This window comes from Candoia aspera, chromosome 6 (genome assembly GCF_035149785.1).
Source record: "Candoia aspera isolate rCanAsp1 chromosome 6, rCanAsp1.hap2, whole genome shotgun sequence".
NCBI lineage: Eukaryota > Metazoa > Chordata > Lepidosauria > Squamata > Boidae > Candoia > Candoia aspera.
In genome coordinates this window covers 10,594,837-10,612,556 of record NC_086158.1, presented here as the reverse complement: position 1 = coordinate 10,612,556, position 17,720 = coordinate 10,594,837, and the positions used below count along the sequence as shown (strand labels likewise).

At 40.8% G+C, this 17,720-nt stretch overlaps 1 protein-coding gene across 3 annotated transcripts in view; it reads left to right on the top strand.

Annotated features, from left to right (window-relative positions):
* Nucleotides 1-15,907, top strand: part of USP13 (ubiquitin specific peptidase 13) — a 107,182-nt gene extending 91,275 nt beyond the window's left edge. The window contains exons 12-21 of one of the 3 annotated variants that reach the window (XM_063306408.1): nt 2,254-2,407; nt 2,968-3,142; nt 5,376-5,464; nt 7,891-8,013; nt 9,149-9,175; nt 10,887-11,030; nt 11,796-11,962; nt 13,298-13,460; nt 14,808-14,892; nt 15,278-15,907. In XM_063306408.1, coding sequence (XP_063162478.1) covers nt 2,254-2,407; nt 2,968-3,142; nt 5,376-5,464; nt 7,891-8,013; nt 9,149-9,175; nt 10,887-11,030; nt 11,796-11,962; nt 13,298-13,460; nt 14,808-14,892; nt 15,278-15,371 — 1,221 coding nt within the window. In that variant the 3' untranslated portion in view covers nt 15,372-15,907. Of the gene's footprint in view, nt 1-2,253; nt 2,408-2,967; nt 3,143-5,375; nt 5,465-7,890; nt 8,014-9,148; nt 9,176-10,886; nt 11,031-11,795; nt 11,963-13,297; nt 13,461-14,663; nt 14,781-14,807; nt 14,893-15,277 lie in introns of those variants that run through there. The other 2 variants (XM_063306409.1, XM_063306410.1) reach the window with 2 other exon arrangements.
* The last annotated feature ends 1,813 nt before the right edge of the window (nt 15,908-17,720 follow it).

Here is a 17,720-nt window from a genome sequence, read left to right as displayed (position 1 = left end):
TATTTGTACAATAATGGTAAAATGAGGCTAGTTTGAATGTCTCTATAATACAGGCACTGGAGGAGCACATGCTCTGTTATTTCTATGTGACCAGAGTCACAGGGGCATTGACTCTCTGGGTAAGGAATCTTCCTGTATTGGCCTTCAAGGACAGCTGAGGGGAGGGCATTACATCGTGCCAAAGTAAAGGCCTTCCAATGGTTGGGTACCTCGAGTTTAGTTAAGTATGCCAGAGAGGAGGCAGAATACCTGCTGGATTCACTGGCAATAAAGGATGGGGACCTGGCTAAATCCAGTTGGCACTCTGTGTCTGCTACACGCTGTTTAAGGAGTGCTTTGGCCCGATCATATCCCATGCTGAGTAGAAGACCTGGGGAGAATTCCAGGGATGACATTTTAGTTGCCACTGCCTGTTTCCATGTGGACTGAAAATCATCCCTCATAATGAATGGGTCAAGGCCAGCTTCAGATCTAGGACTTCAGAAATAGCCCACCTTGGGCTAATCTGAATTCTTTTCTGATTCATTCCCTGGATCAGAAGAAATTTGAAAAATCGGAGCTCCACCAAGCTTTTATCTAGAATAGGAAATGCATAAATCCCCAAACGGCTGTTACTTTTTAAATGTTAGCACGGTGGAGTAACAGTGAGGGTGTGTGTGCAAAAAAGGTTTGCTTCAACATGGAGTAACTTTGAGAGGATGATGCATACCTCATATAAATGTCCCAAATTACTCTGATTTTCATCAGAATTTGGGCTTTGTCTCTGTTTAGTTCTAGTGGCTATTTCTTCCCGAATAGTAGATATTAGGGCATTTTGTAACAGGATCAATTTATTTTCCGTAATGTCCTTCCCGTGAAGGACTTTAAAACATGCTGTTCATCTAAACTTTCCCTCCCCAACACACACATTATTTCTTCTGTCTTGAACTGAGAATTGGCTGAGCTTCAGTCTGGAAATCAAGTTATTAACAGGAGCCACCCATGTTAGAAACAGTTGTCAGCAAATTCTGGGGCACATAAAGGAAATCAGTCTACATTTTGGGGGAAAAATGGTAGAGATCTCTTTGAACTATTCTGGAATTCTTGAAAGAAAGATTTAGTGCAGTGAAGGAATTCATTCCTCAAAATTCAGAAATCCTATAGAACCAGGTAGACTGTTCTGTATGCCTTTTCTGAACAAGTTGTTAGGTTTTTCTCTTTCTGTTGTCTCATTTTCCTCATCTTTTTTGTAATGAGCTTTGCCAATTCTTTAATGGATAAGCGTAATTATGAAATTATTTTTTAAAATCACAGCAGATATTAGTGACATGCAGCTTATGTTGGACTTCAGCGCCCAGAATTCCTCAGAGTAAAATAAAAAAATTGGGAAAGTACCATGTTGGGAAGGCAATGTTGGGGTAAAAAAAATTCCTATACTGTATTTGAAATTGTGATACATTGTGATATTCAATCCCATGGGGAGGTTTGCAATCCAAATTCTCAAACGCCCTTATTTCATCCTGGGATACGTTCAGGTTTATTACAAAACCCAGGCATCAGTAAAGAGTTCACTTGTAGGATGCCATTTATTGATAAATGATCCACAAATATAGAATATATTCCAGCCAATATTAAGCATTTCCAAACCGTATAGATTTCACTGGGAGTTGTCTATTGAACTTGAGCCTTCAAGTTCTTAAACTTTCATTGGCTTGCATTCATGATGGTTTTTTGAAAAATTGAGCAGTATACATTTAACAGGGAGGGAGGTTCTGTGCTGTTAAATGCTGACTGATACCTTTGAAGCTTTTTTTCCCCCCAGGGGAGAATGGGAAGCTAGATTTTGCTTCCCTGGTGCTTTGTGTGATTTTTTTTTTAAGCTCAAATCCTTAATGTAGTATCTCCAGATGTAGATGTATCTATCAGGACTATTTCTAGAACCATTAAAGTGCAAGCTTTCCATAGCTTGATGTCCCTTGAGATGTCTCAGACTACAAATTCAATATCCTCAGCTAGGATTTTGAGAGTTTCAGGGTGTAGAGGTTGAAGGGCTTTCTTTACTTGCCTTGTAATTCCAACTTACTAAGGCTTGTGATGGTGGCATGGGAGTTGTTCGGGTTTTGCGATTACTCCCCCAGCCGGTATTACTTTTCTTGGAAACTGGAGTTAGGTGGTCAGGGCAAAGAGGATGCTTCTTGGTGTTTTCCTGCATGACCTGGGATAGTCAACAATTGTGTGGTCGTGAGTGGTTATGTTTCTGATTTTTCTCTTCAGAGAAACCGGATTGGCTCCGAAAACCCCAGTGATGTCTTCCGTTTTTTGGTGGAAGAACGGACGCAGTGCTGCCAGACCAGAAAAGTACGGTACACAGAGAGGGTGGACTATCTCATGCAACTGCCTGTGGCAATGGAGGCTGCAGCAAACAAAGGTGAAGTAGATGTGACGCTCCTTACATGTGTGGATTGTCTATCATTCAAATATAATTCAGGGTTACATTCCTTGAAAGTCCAAGTTCAATCACATGTATATGTTACAGATCTAGCAATGATGACAGAAATTGCCATTTCATCTGATAGAACAGGAAATAGGAAATAGAATAAGAAATAGAATACTTTATTGGCCAAGTATGACTAGACATACAAGGAATTTGACTTCGGTGCAAGAGCTCTCCGTATATTTACATAACATCAAAAATAAACAATAGTGAAGTAATAATGTTATTTGCTAAAACTATACAATCAAGAAAGAAAAAAAATGAAGGAAAATAATACTACGGCTATGAACTAACACACACTCATATTTAAAGGGAGAATTAAGGGATCCCATCTTAGATGCAAAATGTTATCAATGGAGTCCTTCCTCATGTTCATTTGTCATCAAATAAGGCCCGTGCACGAGCCCACCCGTGACTTTGTTGTTTGATCAGGTTCAGTAAAGTTGTTCAATAAAGGGTGGTGGTTCTTCAGTATCACTTGTGCTTCTGATTAGATGAATTGATTGCTTATGAACTGAAGAGAAGAGAAGCAGAAACTGCAAGGAGGCCCCCACCGGAGGTGGTCCGGGCTAGGATCCCATTCAGTGCTTGTCTACAGGCCTTTTCTGAACCAGAAAATGTAGAAGACTTCTGGAGCAGCGCCCTCCAAGCCAAGTCTGCTGGTGTTAAGTGAGTATCCAGGTTTGCTTGAACATGGGTAGGCACAGATCAGACATGATGGAGTAGGCAAGTTGTGGCTGGTCAGCCCCATAATGCTGGCCAGGATTTTCAACTGCAACTTCCAGAACTGTTTAAGAACAGAAACAGAAATAGTATTGAGTTAAAGAAATGGTGCTACATATGAGATAGCTTTATCTAATTTACTTGGTTGAGGATCCCCCCACCCCCATTACAGCTTGCCTGTGCCCTTGCTGACGTTTTGTAAGCAGATCAAAGCAATCTTACTCCACTGAGCACTCGGCCTTTAGTTTAGTTTTATAGTCATCCATGGTTTTATTTGTTTATTTAATACATTTAATCGGTGTATTAGCTGCCTCACTCAGCTAAGCAACTCTGGTGCCTATTGTTGTCTTTTTAAAATATTATTTTCTTTTTGTAGAATGGGTCATTCATTTATTCATTCATTCATTGTGCTTTGACATTGTGCCTCGCCCAAGGTCTGTTAGGAATGGGGCAGGTTAGAGATTTTGTAAAAGAAACAAACACCCATCACTCTGATATCTCCACTCCAGATGCACATATGAAGAATTTTTCTGGATCAAGACCAAAGCCATACCGACTCCCAAACTAGCCAACTAGTTGCAATTACATGGATATTTATTTTCATTTATATGTACAAGCAATTTCTGTTTGTGTGCCGCTTACTTCCTGGGCTCTTAGCAACATAACAAAACTGGTATTCAGAAACATGCTGATTGTGATCTTGGGAGATGACATGGAGAGCTATGGAGAGTTTCCACGAACTGGGCTTATCCTTTTTTAAAGCCGTAAAATCTTAAATGTGTGAAAAATTACTTAAGTTTATCTATCCTGATCTTCTTTCATGGTTCTGGTGCTAGGAAGAGGTTCCTTCTGCTCTTTCTACAATAAACTTTATATGTTTATTATATCCCTTATTTAAAAGTTTAAAAGCTTCAAGAATAACCTTTTCTCATCAGACATTGCTTCAACCTTCTCGATTATTTCGGCCATACTTCACATTAGATTATTTATAAGTGAAAACCATTGTCCTTGGGGAATCCCACTTCTCATAAGCCTTCAACTGTAGGAACGATCCACTTCTTCTACTCTCTGTGTCTTCTGAGATAGCAAATCCATAAGAAGCAAATCCATTTACTTAGAGAAGTCTGCCAGGAACTTTTTGTTATTCATTGGTTCTCTGTATTGCACACTTTCTGCTGTTTCTTCAGTTGCTTGGGATTTGGGTCTTCCCTTGGGATGAAATGGAAGGAATCTTCTCTTTCTTCTATGTCTGCTTGTTTTGGAGATGATTTCAGATAGTACAAAACATGCTATAAAATATATATGTATTAAACCTTACAGTAAGGGACGCGGTGGCGCTGCGGGTTAAACCGCTGAGCTGTCGATCGGAAGGTCGGCGGTTCAAAAAACCACACGGCGGGGTGAGCTCCCGTTGCTCGTCCCAGCTCCTGCTCACCTAGCAGTTCGAAAACATGCAAATGTGAGTAGATCAATAGGTACCGCTTCGGCGGGAAGGTAACGGCGTTCCGAGTCGTCATGCTGGCCACATGACCCGGAAGTGTCTATGACAACGCCGGCTCCAAGGCTTAGAAACGGAGATGAGCACCGCCCCCTAGAGTCGGACACGACTGGACTTTACCTCAAGGGAAACCTTTACCTTTACCTTTTTAAACCTTACAGTACTCTGACACTTCGTTACTTTGGCTGAGCCATCTGGTAAAAATAAAGTAAGGGGTTCTTAGTCTTACCAGATGGCGGGGAAGCAGTGGGAGAGGGATGACCTCCATCTCGCTCTACAGGTAGCCCTCATTTAGCGACCACAATTGGGACTGGCAGCTTGGTCATTAAGCAAAGCGATCGCTAAGTGAAACCTCAACTATGCTTTTGATCTGACTTCAGCTTTCCTTTGCTTTACAGACCGGCAAAAGTTGTAAATGGGAGGATCAGTTGTAGTTCCTTTTCCATCACTGCCGTAACTTCAAATGGTCGCTAAACGAGCCAGTCGCTAAACGAGGGCTACCTGCACTTCTTTGCTTTCCAGAAGTATCAGGCTGGCCGCTGTAGAAAAGAATAGTGGAGCGGATGGGCTGTTGTGTATGACCCAATAAGAGCAATTTTCCTGTTCGGTTAAGATGATGAAGGTTCTGATCTTGAATTTTCCGGTCTTTTAATTTCACATGGAATTACTTTGCACTTCCAGAACTTCTCGCTTTGCTTCATTTCCTGAATACCTGGTGGTTCAGATAAAGAAGTTTACCTTTGGCCTCGACTGGATCCCTAAGAAGCTTGGTATGTATTTTGAAATTTTCAGTATCTTCCGTCCTGAATGGCCTTGCGTTCATTTGTAAGGTTTATGAACTCCAAGGCTGCTTAGGGGGAAAGTAGCTTCTATCTTCCAGGCAACAACCAAGGGGCTTCCTCTTTTTTCTGTTAATAACAGAAAGTGGGTTTTTTTTCACTCGGTTTGGTGACCTGGGAATGTTGCAAGTCACTAAAAATAGTTGAATTGTTGTTATTTTCCCAGTCCAAAGAGTTTTCCTCACAATTCTTTGCCTTTTCACTAGTGTATTTAAGAAAGTAAAGGCACCCACAAATCAAGCTTAACTCCTGTGATTGCACAGATAAATCCATGTATATTTCTCAGCAACAGTGCAGAAAAAGTTTGCTATTTTTGTCCAACTTCCCAAGGATTCCATAAAGGCCATTTTCAGTTACTTCACAGTAAGCACATGAACATCGTTGGCATTGATATCCCTGATCCCACTGATAGCAGTATAAAAATTTTAGTAGAGCAGTAACAGCAGCATCACAATTAAAATTTGTCCATTGGTTATGGAAGCTGAATGTAGATTTCCCTGTGTGCCTGTCCTCCAAACCCCTGAAAACAAATTTACCATTATATTGATGGGATTTTAGGAAACTCTCCAATCTCAGGTATATTTTGTACATCATTCTTCCCCATCTCTGGACTGCTCCTTGCTTGAAATTCACAGAAGGAAAATTAAGAAGCAGTCAAATGACTGGTTGTCACATTTCAAACCATCCTCATCCATACAAGGAACTTTGTGAAATTTAGAATGCAGGATGGTACCTCTGCCTTTGAAGGAGCAGATGAGTGGGCATCCAGGTCATCTCTTACCCCTTGTCTATATTAGCCCAACTTTGGTTGTTGATGGCTGAAGGGAAAGGATGTGACAGAACCCACGGGATGGTTGTGGTGACTTTCATTTACCTAGCTGCCAATTTATATTTATATTTATGGTGATGCAATTGCTATTTGATTTTTTAATTGCTGTTTCCCACCCAGAGTCATGAGGTTGAGATGGATGGCCGTATAAATGGGAATAAATAAATAAGTGTGCCCTAAACTAATTTCTTTATGTTGTTACAGAGATTTTCATCTCTAACATCTTCGCTTTTTAGGCCAATGATTTCAAGCTTACCTTTCTTGGGGGTCTTATTTAAGGTTACATTCTGCTCTGGAGCCTTTATATATAGCAGTGCAAGCTGAGGGCATTCTTTCAAAGGGGCACGCCATTAATCTGGGAGAGTGGCCAAGCCATGTGGAGGGAGTGTCTTTGGCAGCAAGTTCCTTTTGCCAAGGAAGACTGGTCATGTTGAATAGCCTGTATTTCAGGAAACCTGAAATACTGATCATCTCATGAAGCAGCTTTGATAAGGTTTTAGGGATACACCAGTTTTCTTGAGAAAAGGATAAAAATCTCCCACCCCTGTTTTTCAAAGGATGGTTCCCATACCTTCTCCTGTGACACAAAAACACTGGGTTTGACGAATAGCATGTGGGAACATACTTTAATTTGCCTGTTGTAATGAATGGGTCAGGATGCTTTAGCATTGATAACTTATTCCCAGATCACTACATGGGTAGGCTGCCGCAACACGCTGTGGGCTAGCCTTTGGAGGTGACTTTCTTCTTTTGGTGCCTTCAAGTCAGTGTTGACTCCTGGCAATAGCCAGGACAAGTCCCTTCAGTTTTCTTGGGAAGATTTCAGAAGAGGTTTGCCATTGTCTTCTTCCTAGGGCTGAGAGAGAGTGACTGGCTCAAGGTCACTCAGCTGGCTTTGGGCTTAAGGTGGGACTAGAACTCACAGTCTCCTGGTTGCTAGCCTGGTGCCTTAAGCACTACACCAAACTGGCTCTCTTGAAGGTGACTAGGGAGCTGAATTTGGGCCAGCCTGCAGTGGCCAGGCAACCCTGCCGCTGCAAGATAACACCTATTTTGAGTCCTTGTACTGGTTAAAAACAAGCTTTGGGGCCTCGTTCAAAGTGCTGGTGATTACCTATCTAACTCTAGATAGCCTAGAATTACAGCAGGCACCACCTTGCGAAAATTTGTTCTGCCCCTCTGATCTGAACATCCTGAATGTGGCTGTTCTGTGTTCCCCCTCTGTGGGAAGTACATGGGACTTGAGTTAGGTGGTGGGCCTTCTCTGCAGTGGCCCCATGCTCTGGAATATGCTTTTCCCAGAGGTACATATAGCACCCTCCTTCCTTGCATTATGCAAAACAGTTATAGCATCTTTATTCCACCACACCTTTAGCCCTAGTTAATAGATTGAAGGAATTCTTTCTGGATAGGTGTGTCTTGTTCCATTGTTCTTATTATTCCTGCTTTGTTGTAGATCACCTGCAGTTTCACAATTAGGATGATTTACAAATAATTTAATATTTCCCACTTGTCCTTTTGCTTGCAGATGTTTCTATAGACATGCCAGATCTTCTTGACATCAGCCACCTCCGGGCAACAGGCCTTCAACCAGGAGAGGAGGAACTTCCAGACATCTCTCCACCTGTTATCATTCCTGTTGACCCCAAAGGTACTGCCTACTACCACGAGGATTCCTACCTCCACACCATTCTCCACCACAACTGTTAGTTGATCTTCTTTTTGTTCCCTTGTCATTTTTAATCCTTTCCTGTTCGCATGGAACATCGTCATGGATGCCAAGCTCCAACATAATCATTGGGGATGTTCCCTGGAAGAAAAGTAGGCAATGATAGAACCAAGGCCTGGTTCTCTAGTGTAAACAGAGATCCATTGATCATGCTTGCTTTGGTGGATTTGGCATGTTCTGCATCTATTTCAGGCAGAAGCTGTGATAGAGCTCTGCAGAAGCAGACGGGAGGTAAAATGACAAACATGCCAGGGAGATCATGAACCAAAGTTGAAGAGGTCTATTCAAAATATAATTGTCCTGCCTCCTGGTGGTCACGTAATGTATAAAACCACAGGAATATTTACTGAAATAGCCCCCTGTCTGGAGGGGGGGGCAGGGGGTCAGAGTCGTGGAACCTCTAACATGATGGCTTGCCATAAGATAGCAACTTTATCACTCTAGGCCAATGTTTCTCAATGTTGGCAGCTTTAAGATGCATGGACTTCAACTCCCACTTCAATTCTGGGAGCTGAAGTCCACATATCTTAAAGCTGCCAGGGTTGAGAAACACTACTCTAGGCTGAAAGCTCAAATAAGGAAGGTGTATGCCACTCATGGATTGTCCATAAGCACAAGGTTCAGGATTGGAATTCAAGAAGATGCAGTAAGGGTGCATATACATTACTTTTTCCTCTGCAGAAGAAAAGTTTGTGCAGAAGTGGGGTGGACAGAAAAAGTTAGACCCAACAAAAATTTGACTATGCCTTAGGTATTTTACTAAATGTCAAGAGTGTTTCATCTGGACTTCCTAGTATAAAATTTACTCCAGCTGGTTTAGGTTAGAATTTTAACCACTCCTGAAATGGAATAGCTAATAACTTTGCTGAGTATAGGTGATGGGGTTTGTAGTCCAACAGGGCTGGGGGCACCCGATTGGGGTTGGACTGCAAAGAGCATTTTCAAGTTGTAGTGGTGATCATCTAGTATGTACACCAAATGCAGAACTGGCCAATTTCCATTTTCCTGCCACTCCAGAACACTCTTGTCTCCCTTACTTTACTTCCTTAATTTTCAGATGGCATGATGAACCATTTCATGGAGCGTATGTACCCCATTTCGTTATGTTGGTTTTATTTTTGTTTGAAATGGCTGAGCTTATTTGCTGACACTCACAGAAGCTCTATAGATGCATGAGAGCTCTTATCTTTAGGTATTTAACTGTGGTCTTGTCTTCTATAACTTTCCACCTATCCTGGGTCTGTGTTTGGATATTTGAAGGAATAATTCCTGTTGCAAATAGGTATTTTCTGACTTCTGGATCTGGTAAATCAGATGGGAATTCAAAGAACTAGTTTACATTTTTCAGAAGGGTTCATGGGTTTGAATCATTTTTGAAGGAATATGTATGGAAATTAGTTAGATAAATTTATTAGTTAGATTTGTATCCTGTCCCAGCTTTAGGAGGAAGGTCAGGGTAGCATTCATAGAACTTCCTTCAGTATTTGACCACCACAACCATCTTTTTAGATTGGGCTGAGAGACAGGGATCACCTTAAAGGCACTCAGTGAGCTTTCATGGTTGAGGGTGGACTTACTCCTGTGGCTCTCCCCATCTTCTCCACCATCCTGGCTTTCAGTGGTTTCATAATGTATCAGAGGGGAGGTTTTCAGATTAACAGTGTAGTAAACAAAGTATTAAAATCAAGCCTGGGACACTGGGGATCCTTGCTCTGTTGGGAACAACATTTCATGACTTCACAACACAGGAATTTGGCAAAAGTTGAAGATAAAAAGATCCACAGTTGTCGTTTTTCTTTGCTGTTCAGAAGATCTGCCATAAAAATAGTATTATTTATTTAAATCTTTTTGTTTCACTCTTCCCCCCAAAAAGATTATCAGAGATGCTTGCTGATCGGTATGCTGATCAATAGAAAGCAAGATCTTCTGGGCCAATAGTCACTGCAGTGTTAGAGAGAGAGAGGGAGTGGAGGAAGAATAGCAATTTTGGTTCACACATTCATACCTAGTTTTATATTAATAAGATCGAGAAACTTTGAAGGTGCGAATACTGAGTTTCTCTGGATGCTGCAGCATAATTTTGTAGACTCCCCTACATGATTAATAGTATTTACGATCTAATCATTTTTTAAACAGATGAAGATTGAGGGTGTTGCTTCAGTTTACCATTTATGCTTGGCCTGACTGATGGAACCCCTGTTGGAGCTCCATCATAGGTGTGATCCTTAAAATCTAGAATTACAAAAGAAGCCTGGGCTGCTTAGCTTTTGGAACTTTTTTGCATGGAAAATAGCCATTCAACTGATGTCTGTAGAACCTAATGGTCTTTGTCCCTTTTGCTTTTAGGGGTAATTTGAATCAGCACTTTCTCTGATTTGGATTAGCACTTTGCTCTTCTTCAGAACAGTATGAAGACTGTTGTAGGAATTCACACAACTCTTCCTTTTGATGTTCAGTTCATATACTGATCTTTACAAGTATAAAACTGAACATCTGAACCCAGCGTGCAGTTCCTTGTACAAGAAATGAAAGGGAATAGAGAATCCTCTCCTGAGTAATTTCTCTCTTCTAATTTGAGCCTCCATCAGATGTTGTCTCTAGCAGTTATGATTTTTTTTTTCAACAGCTACAAGCAAAGGCTACAACATTTCCTCTGAGAATCAGTTACAGTGTTTTGCAGACTCACAGTGTGATGCAAATTGCAGTCTTTGTGTCTTGGGTGATCCATGTAGCGAGGTTGATTGACTTGGAAGCGATGAATTCAGTTTTCACCTGTGGAACATCCTCTCTCTCAGCCCCAGATGTTGATGAATCCTCTGTGATGCAGCTGGCAGAGATGGGATTTCCATTGGAAGCATGCCGAAAAGCTGTGTACTATACTGGCAACATGGGTGCTGAGGTGGCTTTCAACTGGATCATTGCACACATGGAAGAACCAGGTCTGGTATTTGGAATTTTTTTTTGGTTTTGCACCTGTGAACAAATATATTTGTGCTTCCTGGGCTGAAGTGTATTTCTATTAAGCTAGAAACAAGTCTTGCTTCCTTTACAACCTGACCTTGAATACTATATTACTTTGCAAAATAATGGATGTGAAATATACACAGTCACTCATTTTGTTTTGTCTCCTATTTCGTACTCTTACAAATGAAAGACCTTTAGAAAAATCATCCTGCTCGATTAGACCAAAGATCTGACATGAACTTTCCTGAAAAGTATAGCAACTATGAATGGGAAAGCCCACAGACAAATGTAAAAAAGAGACTTCCTACGCAGTACATAATTCTGTGAAATAAGTCACTAACCCATATGCCCACATTATTTTTATTTAATGCATAAATGGCCACCAGTTGAGAGAGAAAGTGCTCTCTCTCTCCCAGTTTACAAACTCCTCTGTGGTTGGTTTCCTATGAAATATGTGAATCAACAAGTAACCAGGTAAAAGTCTACCAGCCACATTAGATGCATTTCTGCCTTTCTCTTTTTGCAGTTATACAAGGGTCTTTTTACTAACTTACACAAGGTAGCATTTTCCCAATAACAACATGTCTGTACCTGGGGTGAAACACATGGATCAAAACTTCTAATCAATTATTTGCCTAGGTTTGAATCTGTGTGGGCCTGTATTGATTTTGCAGTCTACCAGTATAATGAATGGATGGGCAGATGAATGAATGAATGAATACCTGCCATTTTTATCCCAGATTTTGCAGAGCCTCTATCCATGCCTGGCTATGGAGGAACTGCTTTTCCTGGAAGAGGAAGATCAGAGTTTTCTGGATTGGATAACCAGCCTCCAGAAGAGATGGTAGCCATAATTACCTCTATGGGATTCCAGCGGAATGTAGCTCTTCAGGCATTACGGGCAACAGTGAGTCTTCCTGAAAATTATTAGGGATTTATTTGTAGCACAAATGCAGCTTCCTGCCCCATCACCCCACAGGACTTCCAGAAGCTGCGACAATAAATTGATGTCGTTATCCACAGCAACACAAGTCTCCTGACTCTTGTTAGCAGCAGCAAATTCGTTAAAGGAAGACTCTAAGTTACTGTAGATCTGTTTTGGGGCATGAAATTGATGATACACCCTATTATAAGAAGAGGGCAGGGGAAAATATTAGTTGGTCAAACACTGTACTTTGCCAGGCTCTCCTTGAGAATTAGGAAACGGCTATAACGGATCTAAGAATTATAAAGAGAATGCAAAGCCATTAAGCACCACAGCCAAGTATTTTTGCAACCACGAGTATACAGGTAGTCCTCACTCAATGACTACAGTTGGGACCAGATTTTCGGTTGCTAAGCAAAGTGGTCATTGAGCTAATCTGACCCAATTTTATGACCTTTTTTTGCAGTGGTGGTTAAGCAAACCTCTTGGTTCCCCATTGATTTTGCTTGCCAGAAGCTGGCTGGGAAGGTGGAAAATGGTGATCACGTGACCACGGGATGCTGCGATGGTCATAAATGCAAACTGGTTGCCAAGCACCCAAATTGTGATCACGTGACCACAGAGACACTGCAACAGTTGCAAGTGTGAAGACCAGTTGCAAGTCATTTTTCCAGCACTGTCATAAATCGGAACCATCACTAAATGAATGGTTGTTAAGTTAGGACTACCTGTAGGCCCTCCAGATGTCAACAGCCCCAGGAATTCTGGGAGCTGTAGTTCAACAGCATCTATAATTGTCTGGTAGTCTTCGTTTGTCCTGTTTTGCTTATGTGCTAATAGTTTGTACAATGTTTGAAATGATCAAACACATCAGTGAAGTTCTCAGGGTATGTATTGACAAGATGTTAGTAGAACAGAGAGCCTAATGGGTAAAGCAGATTGTGCTAGATTTTGAAAAAAGCTGTTAGAAAAACGTTCTGCTTTGTTGCAAATACAGGTCCAAGTATATACCGGTAAATGCAATTACTCTTCTGGAATGTGTCAGACATGAGAAGGCTGTGACAGTAGATGCTAGTTACAATATGATCTGTGCATTAGTAGAAGAAGCTAGTACAGTTTTTCCTAACCAGGGGCTCTTCCGCTACCATACCTTATCTGAATTATGCAAGTTGTAGTCGCTCCATAAAATGGTGTATGTTCGTCTGTTCTTGGAAAACAAGGCAACAACAGCTCCATAAGAGATAATGTAATCACAATGATTACAGGATACTGACAGCTCTTCGCTATTTTATTATTCCATGCTATTTTGCCTGGAAGAATAACAACTTGGAACATGCATTGGACTGGATCTTTAGTCATCCTGAGCCAGAGGAGGAGACGGAAGTAGCTTCTGAGGTCATGAATATAGAAAACCGTGTGAACGCTAACATCCTTGCAGAATCTGACCCCGAAGGGCCCCGGATCAAAGATGGGCCTGGAAGTAAGTTTCCCTTTGACACGTTGCATAAGTCGATCTGCCTGATTTATTCATTTTCCTTCTCCTCAAATTTGTTGGCTACATTTATGAATTGCTTCTCTGTCCGTACTGGAAGCTTCAAGTGGAATGGCTCTAAAGCAGCAGTGATCAAAATAAGGAATACGGGTTAATTCTGACCAGTAGGAATCTCTGAATATAAACTATTGAGACTGGTAAAAGCTTAAGAAATATGCGGGAGAGAAAATAGTGGTTTCAGGATTTGTGCAAACAGTGATAGAATTTCTCGCCCAGATAAGCCATCTTTTTTTCAGATTAATCCAGTCGATAGGTTGAAGAACTTATGACAAAGTGCTTTTGGACTTTTTACACATTTTGATAACACCCGTGATTGCAATGCTACATACCTATGAACATATCCGTGAGCCAAACATATGTATTATACATATATAATAACCAAAGAAAAGGGCTGATTTCAAGTTTCTGTTGAATATTGGCTTGACGATGAACTTGGTTGTTGCTGCATAATATGTTAAACAGCTCTTTAGTTGACCCTAGTTCAGTCTTCAGCATCGTGGGATCAACCTTTCCTGAATACTGCTCAGCCAGCAAAAATAGTTAAAATAAGCTGATACGGGCCATATGTCTGAATCGATACGAAGTAGCTCATCATAAAAGTCTATTGAATCATGCATGTATGAGTTTCGCCAGGGTTCTTTGAGGCCTGGTCCTCATGCTTCAATTTGCTTGCAACATTCCCTGCTTTATGTTTTTTTAACCTGATGTCACTATGGTTCTTGCAGGAGAAATCTAAAATGAACCACCGGATGCAGCTTTCAGGCAGCAGCTAAAAGTTGTTGGGCATCAGTGAATGCAAGGACACAGTCATAATAGCCTGAGAATAGCAAGTAGTGCTTGATGCACCTAACTGTGGAACTTTTAAGGGAGATAATAAACAACCTTCTGAGATACCTTGTGTGCAGTTCAGGAAAGGCTGAATGTCGCTGAGGGCTGCTGTGAATATAACCATCCTTTATAGGAAATAGCATTTAAGTAGATGTGATTCGTGACATAATATACAACCACACACACAGTTTTTGCTGTATATTTGCAGGGTTTATAAATGCTAGGGAGCTGAAGTGTGCAGTACTTGGTAATCTGCTGTATAGGCATGGATTTGAAATTTTCAAAATGTCCATTTTATTCCAGAATTTAATTTTTTGAGGACGGGGACAGATAAGAGTATCAAGAGTGAGCTGGTGAAGGAACTGTTGCTGTAAGAATGTGGGCAAGATTTCTGGACTGTCTTCCTGATGGCTTTGCTTACCACACCCTTGATGTTTTCTTGCACAGGATATGAACTCTTTGGATTCATCAGTCACATGGGAACATCCACAATGAGCGGCCATTATGTTTGTCATCTTAAAAAGGAAGGAAGGTAATTTAGCGTGACATTACCGGTCGGGTTGCTAATGTTAGGGAGTGCCCAACGGTTGGATAAATGTTTTGAGATTGACGCTTCCATGGAAACCATGTTAGAAAATTCAGTTTCTAACATGAATGAATGAATAGGGCTGGCTTCCAAGTTGGCAGTGGTTTTGGATGGGGATTAAGAGCTGAACACAGGTTCTTTTAAATGTCAGGAGTAGCCAGCCTGATGCTACTTCATTACCCTAATTTTCCAGATAAGAAAACCAAAGTAGGCTCTTAACGAGTGTGGTGGTGGTGGTGGTGGTGGTATGTCAGCTTCTGTAGGTGTTCCTTGTCAATTTAATTTAATTTTATGATGTTCACTCTATTTTCTTCTTCTTCCTCCTTTTCAGGTGGATTATCTACAATGACCTTAAAGTTTGTGCCTCTGAGCAGCCACCCAGAGAGTTAGGATATATTTACTTCTATCGCAGGATACCAAGTTAGACCTCATGATGTTCTCTGGCCTTAAGGAGCCGTACGCCTTTTTATTCTGCCAAAAATGTGTTTCAAGTAAGCAAAGCCCTTGGACTGCCAAAAAAGAAAAGCAAGAAGGAAAATATTTGGTCCTCTTTATCGCTTGAATCAGGATAATTCAGTTGATGCCTTCTTAAATCTTTAGGGGAGAGTTTTCTGTTAAATCATGGTGCATTGTAGGATTTTAAAATTTGTCTACGTTTTGTGAAGACCTTAAGACTGTTCTGATCACTAGCAGAGTTTGCAGGAAACATCCAGAGAAAGCTGTTCCCACACTGAGAAGAACCTCCCAGCTTAGTTTTAATCTTTAAGGACTAAACACTTGCTTTGAACTAGGAATTCATCACTATGCTGAATGGAATCTGTTTGCTAGCATGAAAAGTTGCTTATCTTGAGCCCCAAATTTCCAGTTAGAAAGAAAAAAAGAAAAACCCTCCAGAAATGTAACAGCCCAGAATATTCTGCAGACCTCAGAGCTTGAAATTAAAGTTAATTATCAAAGCCAAGGTGACTTGTATTGTGTCCCAACAGAGTCTGAATGTTCATTTTTTCAGTTGGGATTTGATCACGTATCATGATTTTTTTATTTCTTCACCCAATGTTTGATGGTCCTGGAGTTCCTGTCTAAGAAAGTGCCCGTTTCATTCACTGCAATAGATTGGTACACATATGTGAGTTTATATATATGTATAACTGTGTCCCTACCACTACCCTGTGCAAGTGTTTATGTGGGCCTGTGGATTGATAAACTTCAGTATAGCTGTTTTTTCTCCTCTGTTACGGGTTGCAAATAAAGATTGAAAAATGCATCATAGAAATGCATGGGAAATGGCTTGCAGAAACATGCAATATGATGTGGCAGGGGGATTCCTGTGAGGAGAATACAGGTAGTCCTCATTTAGTGACCTCAATTGGGACCAACAACTTGGTCGTTAAGCAAAGCGGTTGCTATGAAAATCACATGACCACGACTGTGGTTATGATTCTACTTCAGTTTTCCTTTGCTTTTTGCCACTTCCTTCAGCTGAACAGGGGTTCTCTTTCTCTTTCTCTTTCTTTCTCTTTCTCTTCCTCTTCTTCTTCCTCTTTGTCTTTGAGGACATCTTGGTATGGGGTAAAGAAACCAGTGAAAATAAGAACAAAGATGCTGTGAAGGTTGTAAATTTGAGGGCTGGTCACTAAGTTGTTTTTTAGCACTGTCATAACTTCGAATGGTCACTAAACGAAGCAGCTGCTAAGCAAGGACTATCTGGATGCAAATATTGAGCACTCACATGAGCATCCTTCACCTCCAAATAGCCATTTTTGGCATTCATCATGGTCATCACACACACCTTGGAGCAAAGTTGCACCTGTTCTGTATTTTTGTTGCAAGTTTAGTTTTGTAGTATTCAAGATTACCTGTTGCACACCTTCCGCCAAGGGTTTTAAAAAAGGCAGCACTGATCATTTACAGAGAAGCTTAATGCAACCATCCTCAGCAGTGACACACAAGGAGGAACAGATTTGTGACAGCCAAGTATATTGTCTTGCTGTCTGGCAAAGATCATTTAATTATTTGAAATTTTGTTCTTGGGCACAGGATATTGCTTGGTAAAAGTGCTGACAAATTGATTTTTCTTTTTTCTTTTTCATTTTAAATACAGTCATACTGATTTACCAGCAGTTTGCAAAGAAGTCAATCATCTGCCAATCCCACATTGTTGTATTTTGGAGACTTCACTCCATTTAAAAAAGAAAAAAAACATTTCTCTTCCTGAACATTTTAATAGCTTTTCCAGAGGTTTTAATCTGGATTTTGATTGTTTATATGAATCATAGGCCTGAGAAGCTTTGTAATTTCCTTTTCCATTGCTGAAACAGTTGATCATTGAGGAATTTGCAATGGCACATACATTAATTTCTAATAATTGAGTAAAAGAAGCTCAATGGTTATGGGAGGTAACTCTGTATAAAATAATGGGACATTTGGAAGCTATTATGATGGATGGATGTATGAACAGATTTACACAGGAACACATTTATGCATGCATCCCCTACACATACGGAAAGGCAGGAATTATAGTTCTTTATGGTTGAAGTAAGATGTCTGTATGCTGCAGTTTATGGGCTTGAGCCTAGAAGCCTACAAGATAAGGCATTCCAAAATAATAATACTGTAAGGAGTATCTTCTGACCTAGCTGTCCTTCCAACTCAGTCTAGCATCTCATACCACTTCCCTGCAGGCATCTTGGCACACTGATCATTCTTGCAGCCTTGTCCGGGCTGTTCTGGTTGCAGATTTTGGCTTCTGCAACACAAACTTGCCAGTTGACCTT